At 40.8% G+C, this 18,074-nt stretch overlaps 1 protein-coding gene across 3 annotated transcripts in view; it reads right to left on the bottom strand.

The window, feature by feature from the left end:
- Nucleotides 1-3,635, bottom strand: part of Pum3 (pumilio RNA binding family member 3) — a 30,956-nt gene extending 27,321 nt beyond the window's left edge. Inside the window, exons 1-2 of one of the 3 annotated variants that reach the window (XM_027406467.2) lie at nucleotides 3,503-3,635; nucleotides 526-617 (exon numbers count right to left, since the gene is read on the bottom strand). In XM_027406467.2, the coding sequence (XP_027262268.1) occupies nucleotides 526-610 (85 nt within the window). In that variant the 5' untranslated portion in view covers nucleotides 611-617; nucleotides 3,503-3,635. Of the gene's footprint in view, nucleotides 1-525; nucleotides 618-2,729; nucleotides 2,866-3,118; nucleotides 3,308-3,502 lie in introns of those variants that run through there. The other 2 variants (XM_035441898.1, XM_027406466.2) reach the window with 2 other exon arrangements.
- Nucleotides 3,636-18,074: the final 14,439 nt, after the last annotated feature.

The raw sequence follows: 18,074 nt of genomic DNA, 5'->3' as shown, positions 1-18,074 counted from the left end.
AAAATCTTTAAGCCTATAATAAAATTATTTGGATAAAAGTTTTAGTCAAAAAGCTTATACATATCTAACAGACAGGATGACAACAATAGCTATGCCTTAAGACCACTACAAGGGAAAGCATAAGACTGCTTAGGACACACTTATCTATATAGGCCTGGATTCTTCTACTCTGCAATACTGACACCTGATGGACTAGTAGAGACATCACCATTTTAAAATTCAGAAGGTAAAAGCTGAGTGTACTAGCCAGCTTCAGCCCATCAAACATGAAAATGAATTGTATAGTGAACAAATGTGAATATTGCTGACACAAAAGTTCCTTCATGAATAAAACATTCCTCAATTATTCTGGCAATTTCTAACAGGTTAACTTATGGACAGCAGTGGTGACTTCTTTCTACCATGTTTATTGTAATCCTAGCCCATGAAGAGCTCAGTACCCAACACAAACCTCCCCCCACCACAGACACACCACATCTTCACAGTAATGAGCACACGGGAAGCATGTGGAGAAGGCTCTCTTACCACGGTTTTTATGAAATCTAGTCTTTCCTTGTGCTGTCTTTGGACTTTTTCCTGTGAATTTTTTCTTCTCTTTGACTTCCATCATAGCAATTCTGGAAAACAAAAGCCAAAACCATAAAGAATCACTGAATTGCTATCCAATAAGAGTCATTAAATAGTGCAGCACACAGTCCTTAAGTGCAGACACAGGATAAAGCATCCAGGCACAGCCTGGTGGTTCTCAAGTCCACCAAGTACATGATTACTTCTAAGACATTAAAACAGAGGGCACAAAAGATACCAATACAAGAACGCAGGACATGCACACACCCTGGCTAGTGTGACACCTGGAGGCAACACTTAAGCAAAGCACTGGCTAATATAGACCACTATTAAGAATAAACACTGTCTGCAGCTTTTAACCTGGGAAGGCTTGGTGATGAGTAATGGTGATATTACCCTTTGATTCCTTGGGCATCTACCTTAAAAAGCCAGGAACCAGTAACACGATGCATTTTGCACATGTTGCAATTTAATAAAAGAAAACCCAATAAATCGAAAACAAATGTTATTGGCCAACTGTTTTAGAGGCAGTCAGATGACCTGCTGACCTCCAAGTCACACTGAACTATTTAATATTTAATTGAGAGGGATCTGCCTAACATATCACCTGTTGGCTTCAGTGACCTTCACTGGGCATAGGTAAAGTAGCAGACACCTCTCACCAACCTACAAGCTTTGGAAGGAGCAGAACACTAATGGATACAAAGGCAAATGCCACCAGGCTCATGTCTACATTTCGAAAATGTTCGAGCATGGTTACATGCTCACCCATTTCTAAATGACCTTAAGAGTCACCTGCAGAAGTCCTAGACAATGTTTCCAGATTAGAAATATCCATTCCTGAATTAATTTTTTCTTGTTTTTTTTTTTTTTTTTTTTTTTTTTGAGACAGGGTTTCTCTGTGTAACAACCCTAGCTGTGCTGGAACTAGCTCCGTAGACCAGGCTGGCCTCGAACTCACGGAGATGCGACAGCCTTTGCCTCCCTAGAGTGCTGGAATTAAATACATGCACTACTACCTCCAGGCATGATTTAATTTTGTGCTGGATGTAATCCTAGCTATGAGAGACTGAGGCAGATGAATCACTGTGGCAACATAAACTAGAGGCTAGTCTGGGATACATAGTGAGATATTGTTTCAAAAATCAAAACAAAACATGATTAATTCTTCAGAATACTTGAAAGTCTTGGGAAGAAAAAAAAAGCAGGGTTCCACATTAAAATGTATTTGAGAAATAGTAAATTAAATAGCAATAGTCAGCAAGTAAGGAAAGATTTTCCAAGTTCTTAATTTGCTACTATGAACTACCCATTGGAAAACAAACACTGAAATATACAAGACTTTCCAAACCTGATTGAATCACTTTCTCCAGGGAACACTGGAACATGCCCTGGGTTCGATGTCTAGAACTGCATAGAAAGTATATAATGATGTGTATTTATAATTCCAACACTGGAGCTACTCAAGTTTCCTACTGGACATTTTAAATTGTATAGTCATTTTATCACTTGCATTTCTGCATGTAGGTTTCATTCAAATACCACAAGCTAACCAACTGTGCCACTGGCCTTTGAATACCTTTATTTAGATATTAAATCTGCATACTTTATTTTAAAACAATGTATCTTACAAAAAGTTAAAAAGATAGAGCCTATAGATCATTTACCCAGCTTCCCCCATTGTTAACATATGGCACTGTAATAAAACTAAGAAATTAACACTAGTATAATAAGGTTTACTTGTATATCAATTTCCCATTCATGTCCTTTTCCTATCCCAAGATACAGTTAATTTAGTCATCATGTTTTCTCTGTATTTTTCAGGTTATGTCCTCTTTGCGACTAAGATTTTCATGACTAGGCTGAGGTTATGCTTGGGCTTGGGCATTCCAGATAGCAAAGAAGTACCAAAGCAATGTAGCAACACGATGCACTCCTGAAGTTAACCTTGATCACTTAAAGCAGTATTTGCCAAGTATCTTCACTACCAAATTAATTTATGACCAACCCAAAGGCAAAGTCAAGCAAATTAGGTTTTACTTCCTAGACTTGTCCTGGACACTTTTTGAATATGCATATAACTGGCACCTTAGGCTTAATATCTGAAATGTAATTCTCTGCATTCCCACTGCAAACTACCCAATGATACTGCCCATTCTCACCGTAGCCAGTGGGGCATCATCTACTTTCCGGCACTGTTCCCGACATTTACTTCTTTTATATGCCAGTCACCTGTAACCTATCAGTAAGTTACCCTACAATTCTCTTATATACATTTATCTCCATTACCAATACTCAATACAAACGCTCAAAAATCTCCTTACCGAACTCGCAAATTAAGTACATGTTTTCCTTTTGAGTATCAAGGCCTGTCGCAAGCAACCTCCCGCTTTTTTTCTAATAGTCCTAAGACGTTTTACGTGCTTAGGAACATAAAGAACAACGCTTCCCAACACACAAGAATACAGAAACCCGACACCATGGTCTCTAAACGCCTACTCTTCCCTATATCTTGTCCGGGGTACCACGAATTCAGACTACCGGGACTTACCCCTCAGCCCTGCCTAAAATACTTTTGCCTCCCATCTTGCTTTAGGTCTGTTTATGGGTCGCTTCTTCAGTTTTCCCTGCCCAGCTCCTGTGCACAAGGTCTGCCACAGGACGGGCAGGGTGACCGTGACGCACCGGCCGGGGTTTGAAAGCCAAGTTAGTTCCTCCAGCTCTGCATTAAGCATTGTAACGGGGTGGGCTTAACCCCTGCTGTCGCCGGGCTCCCGCCAATCCCCCAACTCCGAGCCCGCTCGCCCACGGCCCCGCAGAGTCTCCCGGCTGCAGAGCAGCCCGCGGAAGGCGTCCCGCACTGCCTGCATCTCCCGTCCGCACCGCCTGCATCTCCCGTCCGCACCGCCTGCATCTCCCTCCCCGCAGCACTCACCGCACACGTGTGCCAGAAGCTCGCAGAGTTCCGCCACCTCCCGCCGCTTCCGCTTCCGTGTTTGGTCCCGCCCCAGGTCCTCTGATTGTATTCTTCCGCCACGGCGCTTGGGGTCAAGGGGTGGAGCTTAGGAGGAAACGCGAGGTCCCCGGTTTCTATTGGTCACCCTCGCCGCACTGCCAAAGCTGGTCTGCGCGGCTTTTGGCCCTTGAAGGGATCCGTCTGGTGAAGACGAGACAGTGGCGCCGGAAAGTGACGCTAGAGCCTGCCGAGTCTGGGAAAGACTCCGCTTCTCGCGAGGACCGCCCCGTTAACTCTGCAATCCCGGGCTACGTTCCGTTAGCTCTCCTAGAGTGAGTTGCACTTGCGTCTCCTTTTCGTCAGTCTAGCCTGGAGGATAAAAACTACCGGCGTCGGTCTGTGTAATCTTCTTTACCAGCCTCCGTGTTCCCCATGTTCTGTTCTCCACTGTAGCTTTGAGTCTCGGGGACCCAGTAAGACCCTCGGGAATCATCTGAGCTGAGCTGAGCACAGTCAGCGATTGTGAAAAGCTCTCCATAAAAGTTTAGCGTTTTAAACGTCGACCATACGTTGAACATACACCCCCCCTTTCCACTTCAGGATATGTAGTTAAGGCATTATTCAGTTTCACCGAGGGAGCAATTTAGGTAACAAACTTGGCCGCAGGGCCTGCAGCGATGGCTCAACTTTCTCCTCTTGGAGGGGACCTGGCTTCGATCCCAGCACGTACATAGCTAGCTGCTCGTTGTAAACCCAGTTCCAGGGCATCTTGCGACCTCTTCGGGCCTCCAGGGGCACCGCACACACTGGGTGTACTTGTACATGGAGGCAAAATACTTAGACACGTTAAAAGAAAACCAGGCAAACTTGATCATGCCAAGCATCAGAACCGTCTAACAGTTCTGAAATACAAGTGTTGGGCTGGCGGGGTCCCCTTTGAAGCCCCAAGGAGTGACCGAACTTCCCATGTGTCTGCAGCGTCTGGTGCTCCAGGCGATCCTTGGCTTATGGTTACCTGGCTTGGGCCTCTGCCTCTGCCTTCCTGTGTCTTTATGTTTGTTTTAAGAACGCTTGTCGTTTTGTTTGATAGCTCGAAGACAAGCCTGGAGACCATAATCCCCTGTGGACCCTGCCTGCTGTGTCTCTAATAACACCCCTATTTTAAGAAAGTGGAAAATACCACAGTTGATTCTTCTTAGAATTAAGACAAAAAAAGGAGGATGTATCACAACTGCCCCTCAATATTTAAAATACCTTGTTATACAGTTACCAGAGGCCTATGAAAATAAACTCCATAAATGCTACATGAAAGAGATGGAGTAGCAGGGCTTTATTTTGGCCCATCAAGGAAAGGCTATAAATATCCTGGTAAAGTATGGCTAATTCATCATTTTTTTAAAGTTCAATTTTAAAAAATGTTCAGTTGAAGATTTTTCTGACTCAGAGACCTGAGTCATAACTCTGGTACTGAGTGGAGACATACACTCTAAACTGATCAAAAGATAAAATTATAAAATCGTATTAGACCCTCTAGAGTTAATCCAAATGGGCCTGTCAAAAATCTGGACAGGAAAATGCACCTCAGAAAGCTATCTGTTCCAGAAATGTTACAAACTATGCTAAACCTAAAGGCATGTTAAGATGGGAGGCATAATTGTCTCCTCAATGAAACATGCACTTATGAATATCCCAGAAGTTTCTCCCCCAGGCAGCTGCTCATACACCCTCACTCAGCCTGCTTGATTTCTGAATTACAAGTGACTGTAACTTGGTTTTTCAAGACAGGGTTTCTCTGTAGACCAGGCTGGCCTCAAACTCAGCGATCCACTAGCCTCTACTTCTCTAGTGCTGGGATCAAAGGGGTGTGACACCACTGCCCAGCCTGACTAACTTTTCCACCTCCAAATTTTGTAAGCAAGCCCCCAATTAATTTCTTTCCTTTATAAGAATTACCATGGTCTCTTAAGAACTTCTTATATGCCCTCCCCTGATAATGAGATTGAGGACTAACTTATATCCCATCCTATAGCCTTTATCCAGCAGCTGGTGGAAGTAGAAGCAGACACCCACAGCTAAACACTGAACTGAACTGGAATCCAGTTGCAGAGAAGAACGAGTGATGAGCAAAGGGGTCCAGACCAGGCTGGTGAAACCCACAGAAACACCTGATCTGAACAAGGGAGAGCTCTTGGTCCCCAGACTGATAGCTGGGAAACCAGCATGGGACTGATCCAGACCCCAGGAATGTGGTTGTCAGTGAGGAGATCTGGGAAATCTATGGGGCCCCTTGTAGTAGATCAGTACTTATCCCTAGCATAGGAATGGACTTTGGGAGCCCATCCCACATAGAGGAATACTCCCTGAGCCTAAACACACAGGATGGGCCTAGGCCCTATCCCAAAGGATATGGCAGATTCGGAAGACCCCCCCCCTATGGAAGGCCTCACCCTCCCTGGGGACCAGAAAGGGTATGGCATAGGTAGGGTGTTAGTTGGGGGGGGAGGGGAGGAGGGGAGGGAGAGGGAACTGGAATTGACATGTAAAACAATCTTGTTTCTAATTCAAATAAAAAAATTAAAAAAAAAATTACATGAAAATAATTTTCACTTAATGGGAAATGCTTCAGGATAGTTTCCACATTCGATAGCACGACCCATTTTGCATCTTCTTACAACAAGCTGATTATTATTAAGACAAAGTTGAAAGTAGTTTTATTAGTTTTCTCCCTTCAAAAAAAAAAAGAATTTCTTATCTTCCAATTCACTCAGTATCTTGTCCTTTGAGACATTCAGCTCGAGGAGCATAATACATAAGATAGTGCAGTTCTCTAGGCTAGAAGTCGTACTTATGTCTCAGGTCCCATCCCACTGCTGAGCAAACACTTTTCAAAAATATTTGCCTGTCTTTGTTGTGACAAATGCATCCCCCTAAGTGTGTGCAGGGCATGAAACTAGAAAGGAGACTGAGGAGGGTGCAGGGCTTTGAAGGGAGAGGGGGACAAAAGAAAATGATGGGGTATTTGTGACATGAGAGCAGACAGTAGTATTTGAGAGGAAGGAGACCAGAGAGTGTGGGTGGATTTTTCTGTTCCACCAGCCAGCTCAAATAATGGCATGGAGACTTACTATTAATTATGAAAGTTTGGATGAAAGGTAAGGCTTGTTTCTAACTAGTTCTTAGAACTTAAATTAACCTATATCTTTTAATGTACATTCTTTTAAGTGGCTAGGTTACCTTCATTTGTAAAGCCCATGTTGCTTGCTCTGTATCCCTGGTATCTCCTCGGAGACTCCACCTTCTTCTCAGTGTTCTCTGTGCCCCCAAAATCCTGCCTAGCTATTGGCCGTTCAGCTATTAAACCTTTTTATTAAACCAATTAGAGTGACACATCTTTACATTTACAAAAAGATTGTTCCACAACAAGAAAGAGGAGACGTGGCATAAGAAAACAGTTGAAGGGTAAATAAAAACAAAGTATAAATATATACATATATGTATGAAAATTTCACAGTGAAACCAATTGCTTTGTATGCCAACTTAAAAAAGAAAGGGATTAAAAAAGAATTTTGAGGGTGATCTTTTCTCATTCAATGAAGGAAGGGGATACACTAGCTTTGGTCCTAAGAGCTGGATTCCAAATTCATTGTGGCCGCTTCCAAATTGCTTTAGTTAACTGGACTCCGTGATTCCATTAATTATTTTTTTCTTTCTTCCTGTCTCTTTCTTTCTTTCTTTCTTTCTTTCTTTCTTTCTTTCTTTCTTTCTTTCTTTCTTTCTCTGAGACAGAGTGTAGCAGCCCTGACTGTCCTGGAACTCACTTTGTAGAACAGGCTGGCCTAGAAACTCACAGAGATCTGCCTGCCTCTGCCTCCTGAGTGCTGAGACTAAAGGCGTGCACCATCACAGCCAGCTTCCATTAATTCTTTGATAATGTTGAATAAAGGAGAATGAGGAACAAGAATTCAAGGCCTGCAGGAACCTGTCTTGCACTATAGAGCAGACACTGTAGTGAAGATACCAGACACTCAGAGAGCCCTGACAAGTAAATACTCCCCAGAAGAAAGGGAGCTACAGACATACTCCATCACACAACTGTTTACATGTACACACTAACCCCCTACTATTCATTTGCTTCTTCACCAAGGAGAATAAAACACACCAAAGCCCAATTATTAGTAGTGATGCACTTTTAAAGCAACCCTCCTATGCTGTCAATGTGGATTAATATAGGAGTTTTGTTTGTTTGAAGTAAGAATTTTTCATTTTTACAGAATAATGCAAAAGAATTATATCCTTTGATTTTTGTTCCTAACTCAGTAACTAGCCATTCTTTAACTATCTAATGATCTCAATGTAGATCTCCAAATTTGTAGAAGTTTTTGATGACTTCTATAAATTTTGATGACTTCTATATGATAAAAATACATCCTTAGAGGAGGCTCTATCCCAAAAGTTAGTCACTACTGTAGCTATCACAGTTCAGAGTACTGAACTGTAATATTTTAGTCTGCTGTGGAATAATCCTTTTGTACACTGTGAAGATGTGCTGCTCTCATTGCTAATAAAATAAAATGCTAATTGGCTGGTAGCTAGGCAGGATTTTGGGGACAGAGAGAATGCTGGGAAGAAGTGCAGAGTCATGAGCCAGGCACCTAAGAAGCAACATGGGAAGTTCATAGATGATGTAAATGAACCTGGGGCAGCACATAGATGAATAGAAATGGGTTAATTTAAGTTGTAAGAGCTGTCTGGAGACAAGCCTAAGCTATCGGCTGAGCATTTATAATTTATATTTAAGTCTCTGTGTAATTATTTGAAAACTGGCTGATGGAACAGAAAAGTCTGCCTACAAAAGGCATTCCAATGTGGGACCCAAATTTCCACATAGGGCCTTGGAAAACTAAGACAACAACAAACCCCAGCAAACTAAGTAAGAATGCTTGCCTAAGGTTGGGCACTGGCATCATAGAACTAGGGGATTGAATGTAGTTCCTGGTTAATAAATGCAGCTCTAGGACAGGCCCTTGGGGCATAGAGCTCATCTCTCACAGACCAAGGAGTGTAGTGGAACCAGCCACCAAGGCTGAGGCAAAAGTCCTAGCCATGCTGCTTAGTAGTTTAACGACTCATTGGTCAGAAAAGGACAGATATGCACCAAAGACAGATTCAGACAGAAGAAAAAAACTCTAAACAAGCTACAATGTGTTTAACATTGGCATAGGCTTAAGAAAAGAAAATGGGTATAAGTGTCATTAAAAGAAATAACTTAAAAATAATGAAGTCTTTAAAGACAGTAAAAGTGATACAAAAAGAAAAAAAACCACATAGGTGGGAAATATACACTGAGTCTGGATCCTGTATATTATTGTGTTGATTTTAAATTTTTTGAATGCTGATGAGCAAATGACAGCTCTGACAGACATGGGACTGTGACTGGACTGCTAAATTTAACCAACCTAGATACTTTAGGGCTATCTTAACTTTAAAAACGAAATAAAAAATTATGTTACTTTGGGAAAGAGGTTTTGCTTTTATTTCTACAAAAACGGGAGGCTGTGGATTCATTCCAGGTTGATATGGATCAGGTTTGATTAGGGAAGACCCCCAGAACATCCTGACTACAGACATAAAGAAATCTAGAAAAACTACAAAACATGAAACGTATATTTTACCTACTCAAGCATGAAACGAAAAAAAATCATCTTTGGCTAACTTGTGTACAATACAGAGTCTATACTTGTATTAATACAGAAATTTATGTTACCTTTAAAAGTTGATGTATTTTCAGAACAAGGAGACCAGACACCAATAAAAATGGAAGGCCCAGGTGATCCAGCATCTCAAAATGTCTGTTACAGTCTCCTCAGAATTCTCTATCCAAAACAGCTTCAAGGGTACTGGCTGAGATGGTCCAGTCTCGCCAACTACTCCAGCCAAGACCTAATAATTATCCTGATTTTCTCAAGGTTTTCCCAAAGATACCAACACGCACAGACAATAGGAAGTAGTTGAGAGAACAATACTCACATTCCCATGAGACAGGCTATGGGTGAGTTATGGTTTATTCAGTGGATTATAAATGTTTGTCATTGTTCATGGGGGTTGGTTACTGCCAGGTCCTCTGGCAGTCAGGGCTTTGGGAAGGGCCAGTCCAGCAGGTCACTTCCCGGGGCTGAGCAGAATGATGTCGACGATTTATACTCCCCTCCTAGTTAGCAGAGAGAATCATACTGAGTCGTGGAAACCTGTCGAAGTAGAGTCTTGCTTTATTGTAACAGGCATGCGCTTATATAGGATTGAGAAAGTGGGTGGGGACCTCAGGATGGGGTGAGGTGTAAGGGCCAATAATATCTCATGATGCCAGCAGTAGCTGGGCAGAGGCAGTTTTGCTGAGACAGGTTGACAAACTCTAGACAGGCTCAGGAAATTCCACTAGGCCTTGCATCCAGGCCTTTTTATGCCCAACAGGTTACAAGTCGATATTGGTCATAGTTAGGAAAAAAGCTAAACAATAGAGTTAAATTCAAAGATCTATTTCTAAAGGAAAATAGGGGATTACAATATAGAAATGATGAGATAAAAAGGTAGATTATTGAATCTACTTTAATTCAAAAAGCAACTATTAATCTCAAAATAGTTTATGTTTGTATGGATTTTGGTTTATTGATACAAATTTAAAGTTAATTTTGTTATATTGTATGTATGTTTCTACTCTCGTTTGGAGTATTGCGCTTATGCAGCTCATTTAAAAATATAATGTATAATTAAGAAATACAGGTTAATAATCATCTATAATAATCAAACTTGTAGTCATGTTAGGTATGTTTTCAAGATTAAACAGATGTATTTAGATAGACAGATGGTCTTCAGACACTTCAAAGACCTACAGAAAATGGCATTTAATGTGTTTAATAATCTAAGGCTTTTCATGGCAGTGAGACATGTCTGCTCTTGGCAGCACCAATTTACTTCAAAAGAAGATTATGGGCATCGAAGAATCTCCATATGGAGTTTGCTTTCTTTTTAGCAAACATTAGCCACTGGACAAAAAGCTGTCCTTGCCTTGACTGCTGACAGTATGCTATCCAAATTGGGCATGCAGGACACAAAAGAAAGTCACTGCTGAAACTTGCCTAGACAAGATGGGACAGTCCTTCAGAATTCCTGCTTCATAGATATACTAGGCTTGTAGGCCACAGTTAGAGACCCAAAATTACAGAAGAACTTTGAATGACTGTCCAGGCAGACAGATGTCCCTGCAGTTACAGCCTTCTAGGGTCTTTGAGGGAGTTAAAGACTAAATAATTAGACTTAAAGTTTTCCCTAGCTATGATAAAAGGTAAATTAGGTATAAAACTTTAAACTCACAAAAATAAATAATAGAATATTTTCTCTGAATTTGCCAAATACAAGTAGCCTGGATATTGTAACTGTAATTCTTACTTGACACTGTTTTCTTGTATATAATTTTACTATGTTAAAGTTAAAACCTTCCTTTTTTGTTTAGACAAAAGGGGGGAGTGCTGTGGAATAATCCTTCTGTACACTGTGAAGATGTGTTGCTCTCATTATTAATAAAAAGATGGGCCTATAGCTGGGCAAGATTTTCAGGGCAGAGAGAATGCTGGGAAGAAGACGGGCAGTCTGAGGAGTCCCGAGACATAAGTGTAAGAAGCAACATGGGAGTTCATAGATGAGGTAAACGAGCTGTGGGGCAGCACATAGATGAATAGAAATGGGTTAATTTATTTGTAAGAGCTGGCTGGAGACAAGCCTAAGCTATCGGCCAAGCATTTATAATTAATAATAAGTCTCCGTGGTTATTTGGGAGAAAATGCCCCGACATAGAAAACTCTGCCTGTCTGACTCAGCTTCTGTGTGGTGATAGACAACATATTTAGCCTTTATTTATTTTTACTCCTGCTGCTTTGTGATGGCCAGATGTCCTCTTCTGTTCAGGCGGTAAGCAGAGTCCTGGACCAGGGGAATAAGAGAAGTGGTGACCTTCAACCCTTGAATAGGGCTCAGTTTTCATCCCTGAAGGAAAAGACACATCAAGGATGCTATTCTACATCAGGGCTTAAAACTAGGCTGCACAGCCACTTCCAGGACTTGAAAGCTAACCATCAAATATAACATTAGTCAGCTATCATTCTCTAAATGTAACTTTTTAAAATTCTCTGACAAAAATTAAAGGTCACTTGGTATTCTATGGAGCTGCAGACACTTAATTTGTAGCTTGCACAAATATAATTGAAAGCTTAAAATAACTTTAGTATCCAAGGAAATCTCTATCAACCTTGGAAGCACACCAGAATCACCTGTAGAGTTAGAAATGTCAGTAATTCTCATTTAATTGATCTTGCATGGACCTAGGTGGAGAGACTGTGGAAGCTCCCTGGGTCGCAGCTCCCTAATGTGCAGCTAAATCAAGAGCCACTTGTTTAAAGAATAAACTTCAAATTGTTGACTTGATTTTCCAATTAAACCTTACAATGGCCTGGTCTTCGCTTTTATTGCAGTTAACGAAGATTAGAATTAAATGTCTAATACACTTGTTTCTCTAAGTAGAATATCTTGGAAACACTGTGTTTTTCTCATTGACTGGGGTCTCCTATGATGATTAAATACCATGAGATGCTGAAAAACCTAAATTTGAACTGCATGCTTCAAAACCTGTGTGGGAAATGCTTCTTTTCTTTTACCTTTTCAATCCAGCATGGTTTTCTCTCTTCTTATCCCATAAGAATAAGGTGTGTCAGGCATGATCACCCACACATCTCCCTTCCTCTAAGTTCTTTAAAATTCTAACTAGCATGTTCTTAACTAATTTGGATTTTCCGTTTCCCAGCTGTATAAGCATGGGTAAAGGGCCTGATGATATAACGCATAAAAGAAAAATTTCAGAATCTATTAAGATAATAAAGCCATTGAAATAGAGCCATCATCATTGTATGTTCCTTTAGGAAGAAAGAACTGCTTTAGAGTAAGACACTTTGTTTTTCCATACCATAAGTTTTTTAAAATGTGAGCTACTACAGTATAAACACTATTTATTATGTTCTGCTTGTTCAGTAAACAGGAAATTAATCTTGTTCGTGTGTGTGTGTGTGTGTGTGTGTGTGTGTGTGTGTGTGTGTATGTGTGACATGTTTTCGAGAAGGAGGAAAAACTATGTGCCCAGGGTAAGGGTTGATCTGAGGGTTGTACTAAGTGCCACCCTCAATGAATTGTCACATCAGCATGTGATAGGAAAATAAAATACCAGCACCACTTAAAGCTACAATCAATCACTTACACACAGCACATGTGCACTGCTTTATGATTTTCTACCTAACTTTGTACCTTAGCTGCATACAGCAGTTCTTCTTAACCAGAATGGAGACAACAGAGAGGTTTGTAGCATACACTTTTAACTTTTGCACTTGTGCTTGATGAAAGTTATTTCCTTTACAAAGCACTGAAAAGTTTGACCATATGCTTTCTTTAACTTATGAGCAATAAAGACACAGTGACTAAGCATTTATTTATTACATGAGCAAAGAAGAAACCTCAAAGAATAACATATACTTTTTCCTTTTTTAAAGATTTATTGTTATCTATGTGTGTTTCTGGGTATGGACACCACCTATATGTGGGAGGCTTAAGAGTCCAGAATAGAGCCTTGATCCCTGGGAGCTGGAGTTACAGGCAGTTGTGAGCTGCCTGACTTAGTTAATAAACTCAGGTTCTCTGGGAGAAGATCAAGTGCTCTTAACTATGAAGGCAGGAAGTTTCTCCAGCCCCAACAAATAATTATCTGATTATCATTATAATTTTACCTTTTAAAAATGACAGAATTTGGATCTTAGTATAATGACCTAACCCTACTTATTCCATGTAGCACTTCTTTTTATAATGAAGGGGAAAATTGACTCATTCTGTCACCAGGATGTAGTTAGAATTAAAGGGCCAAGAGATTTTAATGTGAGAAAAACACAAGACACAGAGAGTAGGAGAATAGGATCAGTTGAGGAGAGATTTAGACCCAACAACTATGAAAGGAGAGACAGAAGGAGGTGGTTGTGGTAAGAAGCCTTCAAATAATAAAAGCTCTATGAAAGTCTTAGCTAGGCAACAGGGAAGGAGGTTCAAAGTAGAGATTTACTGTAAAAGAAGGCCCTTAGGGTAGGAACATCTGGGCTCTTGTGTGGTTCTGCACTCAGCCATTACTAACAGGAGCTAGGAAGAACATAACTGTAGCATTCATACTGGGATGGCTCCAGAAGTCATGGCAACTCTCATCATAGGCTCTTCCTTGAGAAGAGTTTGGAACAGTTTACTCCTGTGGTGACCAGAATCCAGCCTTCAAAGGAATAATAAAGCTACTCATGTTGAGTATCTCCTAGTACCTCATTTCTCAAGAAAGTAACAAAATAAAAACTACTTTCTATTTCATAAAAAAACTATGTTTCAGGAGAGAAACAAAGCCACATTTGTTATGATAATACCAAAAATCACAGATAAGAACAAAAATGTTGGCAAAATTGCCATATGGTATAGCCACTTTGAAAAACAACCCATATTCCCTAAAATGAAATCTATATTGCCAGGTGCATAATTCAGCATTTTTCTTATAGGTACTTCGTCAACAGAAATAAAAACATATATTCCTAAACATGCATGTATAAATCATTTGTGTAAAATGTTCATAGTATTATTCATAGCAGCTGGTAAATCAAGACAACCCAAATGTTCATTACTTGATGAGTAGATATGTAAAATGGAGGTATATCCATACAATGGAATATTTTAAGCATTAATAAAGCAATGATGCTACAAAAAGAATCCAGCCTTCATGCAGTCTATCTCCATATTCTGGGGAGGTAGCTCCTCCAATATCCTTATAACTCTGTCCTTCCAAAGAAAAGTTAGAAGAAAGAAATCTGTGGGACAAACTGTCATCATGGCTGCGACAGGGGCTCAAGGGTTTCCTTTCTACTTCCCATTGGAACTCATCTTACCCTTCTCTAGTAACAAGATTCTGATGGTGGCCTTAGTCATTAGTGCTATTTGTAACCACATTTTTCTAAAGCTTTGTGTACATTAAAGGCACATGTGCACAATTTTAACAGGGGGCTAAAGAACCCTGAAAGTCATCTAAGTGGGTCTCCTGAGCTCTTCATCTTCTCCTTGTGTCTATTTATAGAAGCACCCTTGAAGCATTTATCTAATTATTCTTTATCAATAAAAACCCTGGAGTCAGATATCAGGTTAAGAGCCTGAATGATCAGAGAAGTGGTGCAGAAGTGACCAGTGGCCTCATCTCTCTCCTTCTCATTCCAAAAAGGCCAAGAATCTTTCTAAGCCCACCCTATTACTTCCTATATTGATATATATGCCCTTGGTCTTCTAAAACCTCTATGGGTAATTTTAGTCAGCTAGTAGCTAGCTTTGCCCTCTGATTCAAAGCAAACTTTATTGGCAGTCTCGGATGTGTCAGAGTTTGATAAAAAATAGCCCACAATAACCCTTTATTTGTTCAAATAAAAAGGAAGGTTTAACTCTAATACAGCAAACTCCCTATACAATCAGAACAATTATCAAGCAAGAATTATATTTATGCTGTCCAGTCCGTTTGCCAATCTCTAGGTGGTACAGTGTGTGATAGAGCTTATGGATCTCAAGCCATGGGTCCACCCTGCCCCTGCTTTGCTCTGATGTACATCTCCTGTGTGGTGGTTATGCTATGTAGAATTTTGCACCCAAGGACAAGGTACTTCATAGGCTGATAGATTCTGATGTTACTGATGTTAGAGGCTCTATCAATGGGAAACAGGGAAACCCATACTTGAAATAGGACTTTGCACCTATGAGAAGGAACCTGTAGTCCCTTCGGAATAAGTAGAGCCTAATATCATCAACTAGTCACCAAGTGGTCTACTGGTTTCTTTGGGAAACAATGCCATATTAAGTGTCCTGTACTGGTTTTTAATCGCTGGAAGTAGCAGTTAGATTGGTCTTGGTTGAGTGAATATTTATGGTGTGGACCTATAGGTGGATCCCCATCTCTGCCACTGTAATCACTCCATTTACACACCCCTAACCCACTGTTGAAGACTGACTAGTGACAACTGGCTGAAGCGATTGTTCAGTGACTTCCTTTGTGGACGTGTGCTGGCATGCAAAAATGTTACTACTTCCTGTCGATTCTCATATGATTCCTAGAAATGTTATTGAAGTGGCCCATCCTGAAATCTTTGCAGGGTTTGCTGCATGCCCCATGGGACACATGTTTCCAATCAATGTCTCTAGCATTCCAGTCATACCTTTGTTTTATTGATGTAATGGTTTGATGTGACCTTCAGTGTGGTGTCCAGATGGCCCAGATCTCTTTGGACCATATTAAGACAGAGGGTGGGCGAGCTAACATAGCCTTGGTACAAAACTAGAAATGAGTGTAGTATAACTGGCAACCAAGGTTAGCTACCACATGGACTGCATCGCCAAAAATTAGGAACCAATACAAACACTTCTCTTAGGTGGTCAGGTATTACAGTATGTGGTCAAAATGCATCATTGAAAACTTTCAAATGCCCAAACAACTGACTGCATTGGCAAGAGTATTTCCACCAGATGCTCTAGCCCACTGATAGTGACTTGCTTAACAACTCAGCAGCCACATTGCACTTTGAACCATGTGTATGCCATATTCAGTCTGGATTGTGGTCCTCCTTGCTAAGTGATAGTGAATGGGTCACTCTCAGAACTCCATCCTACTGCCAGTGTTCTAGAACTACTTTTGATACCTATTGTGTTAGCCCATGTGTTGCAATAAGTGGAAAAATTGGCAGAGAGGTTATATTGGGAATATCCCATGGAAGACAAAGGAAGAAATAGGTTAAGTGAGGGCCTCAGACAGGGTTGTGGAGAGTTCTGGGGACAGACTTTGAGAAAGCATTGACTAAACTGTTGGTGGGTCTTGGTGGAGATTAAGGACACCTCTAAATTCCTACAGTGCACAAGACAAGTCCCACCCATAGAAAAAATGCGACAAACCTAAACACTGATGTTGCCATGGTTGAAAAAAATCTGGTGCACAACCTGCAGTCTTAAACTAGAGAAAGAAACTAGAGAGTACCTGTTGGCTGATGGGAACCAGGCATTTCCAGTTCAGGAAAGTCATTAAGTTCATCTGGAGAGAAAATAACTTTAATTTTAACTAAATGCTTAGTTTAACTTAATGCAAGATTATTCCTCCCTCCTCTGTCTACTTAGATTTGCAGGCTTGCTGGGAAAGCAAGTTATTCTAATGAGACTATTTATGACAGCCTGAAGTTTGGAGACTTCTAAGCAGAAAGAACTTTACTTCCTTTTTTTTTATCCCAACACTCGGTGACATTTCCAGGTACAAAACTGTTCAGGGGAAAGGAGAGGAGATCAGCACCTCAGTCCCAGGTATGAGCTCAATTGTTCTTAGTGTTAAACTACCACTCTCCTTTTAAAAAATTACTTTTTAATTGTGTGTGTGTACATGTGAATGTGTGCACAAATACACACACACACACACACACACACACACACACACACACAAATACCATGACAGTAAGCATCTTTAATCCACTAAGCCATCTCACCAGCCCTAATTACCAACATTTGAGTGTAGCTGCCAACAGACAGTACAGCCATTAAAGCAGGACAAGAGTTTCCAGAGAACAGTGGGAACAATGGCTTCATTCATTTATTCATTCATTCAAAAAATAACTTGTGCAGAGACCAGAATATGCTAGGTCCTGAGTGAATAATGCAGCTTGGGGTCTGTTCCCAAGTTTTGCTGCTTAGTGATCTGCTGAGGCAAGACAGAAAAAGAAATGCAATCTAAATATGAAGAAGTGGAGTTGGTTATGCATGACTATACAGCATTATTTACAGATGGCTTCTGCTATACTTGGGTGAGAAAGAGCCTGGGATTTGAGTCAGAAAACAGATTGAAGTTCCAACTCTGAGATTTACTGGATGGCCAGGTCAGTCATCCTCTCAGGGCTCCCGTAAGATGGGGACAGAAACCTGCTGTCCCATCTTGTGTGGGGAAGTGTGAGAAGCAAACACAACACAGAAGTGCTTTGGTAACTGTCAGTTTCTGAACTAGTGTCTCTCAGCCCTGGCTGTGCCCCATAGTCATGTAGTAACTTAAAACTGTCAGATGCTTAGGCCCCCATCTCAGGCTATGTCAGAAGTTCACCCTGGGTGGGGGATGGTCTTCACATTTGTTGTAATTATTTTGAGACGGGGGTCTCACTATGTGGTCCTGGATAACCTGGAAATCACCACGTAGATCAGGCTGGCCTCCAATTCTCAGAGATCTGCCTGCCTCGGCTTCCTGATTGCTGGGGTTAAAGGTGTGTGATGTCACACCTGGTGAGTCTACATGTTTTTTTAAATATCCATCCCTAAGGAACAAAGTAAACTCAAAATGGACAAAAACTTAAATGCAAGACCCAAAACTATGAGAGGGTAAATACCAGGACATTGTTCTTGGCTAAGGCTTTTTTTTTATGACTCTATAGCACTC

The sequence above is a fragment of the Cricetulus griseus genome, chromosome 3, assembly GCF_003668045.3.
Source record: "Cricetulus griseus strain 17A/GY chromosome 3, alternate assembly CriGri-PICRH-1.0, whole genome shotgun sequence".
Taxonomy (NCBI): domain Eukaryota; kingdom Metazoa; phylum Chordata; class Mammalia; order Rodentia; family Cricetidae; genus Cricetulus; species Cricetulus griseus.
The sequence above is the reverse complement of the archived record's forward strand: the minus strand, read 5'-3'. Positions and strand labels throughout refer to the sequence as shown.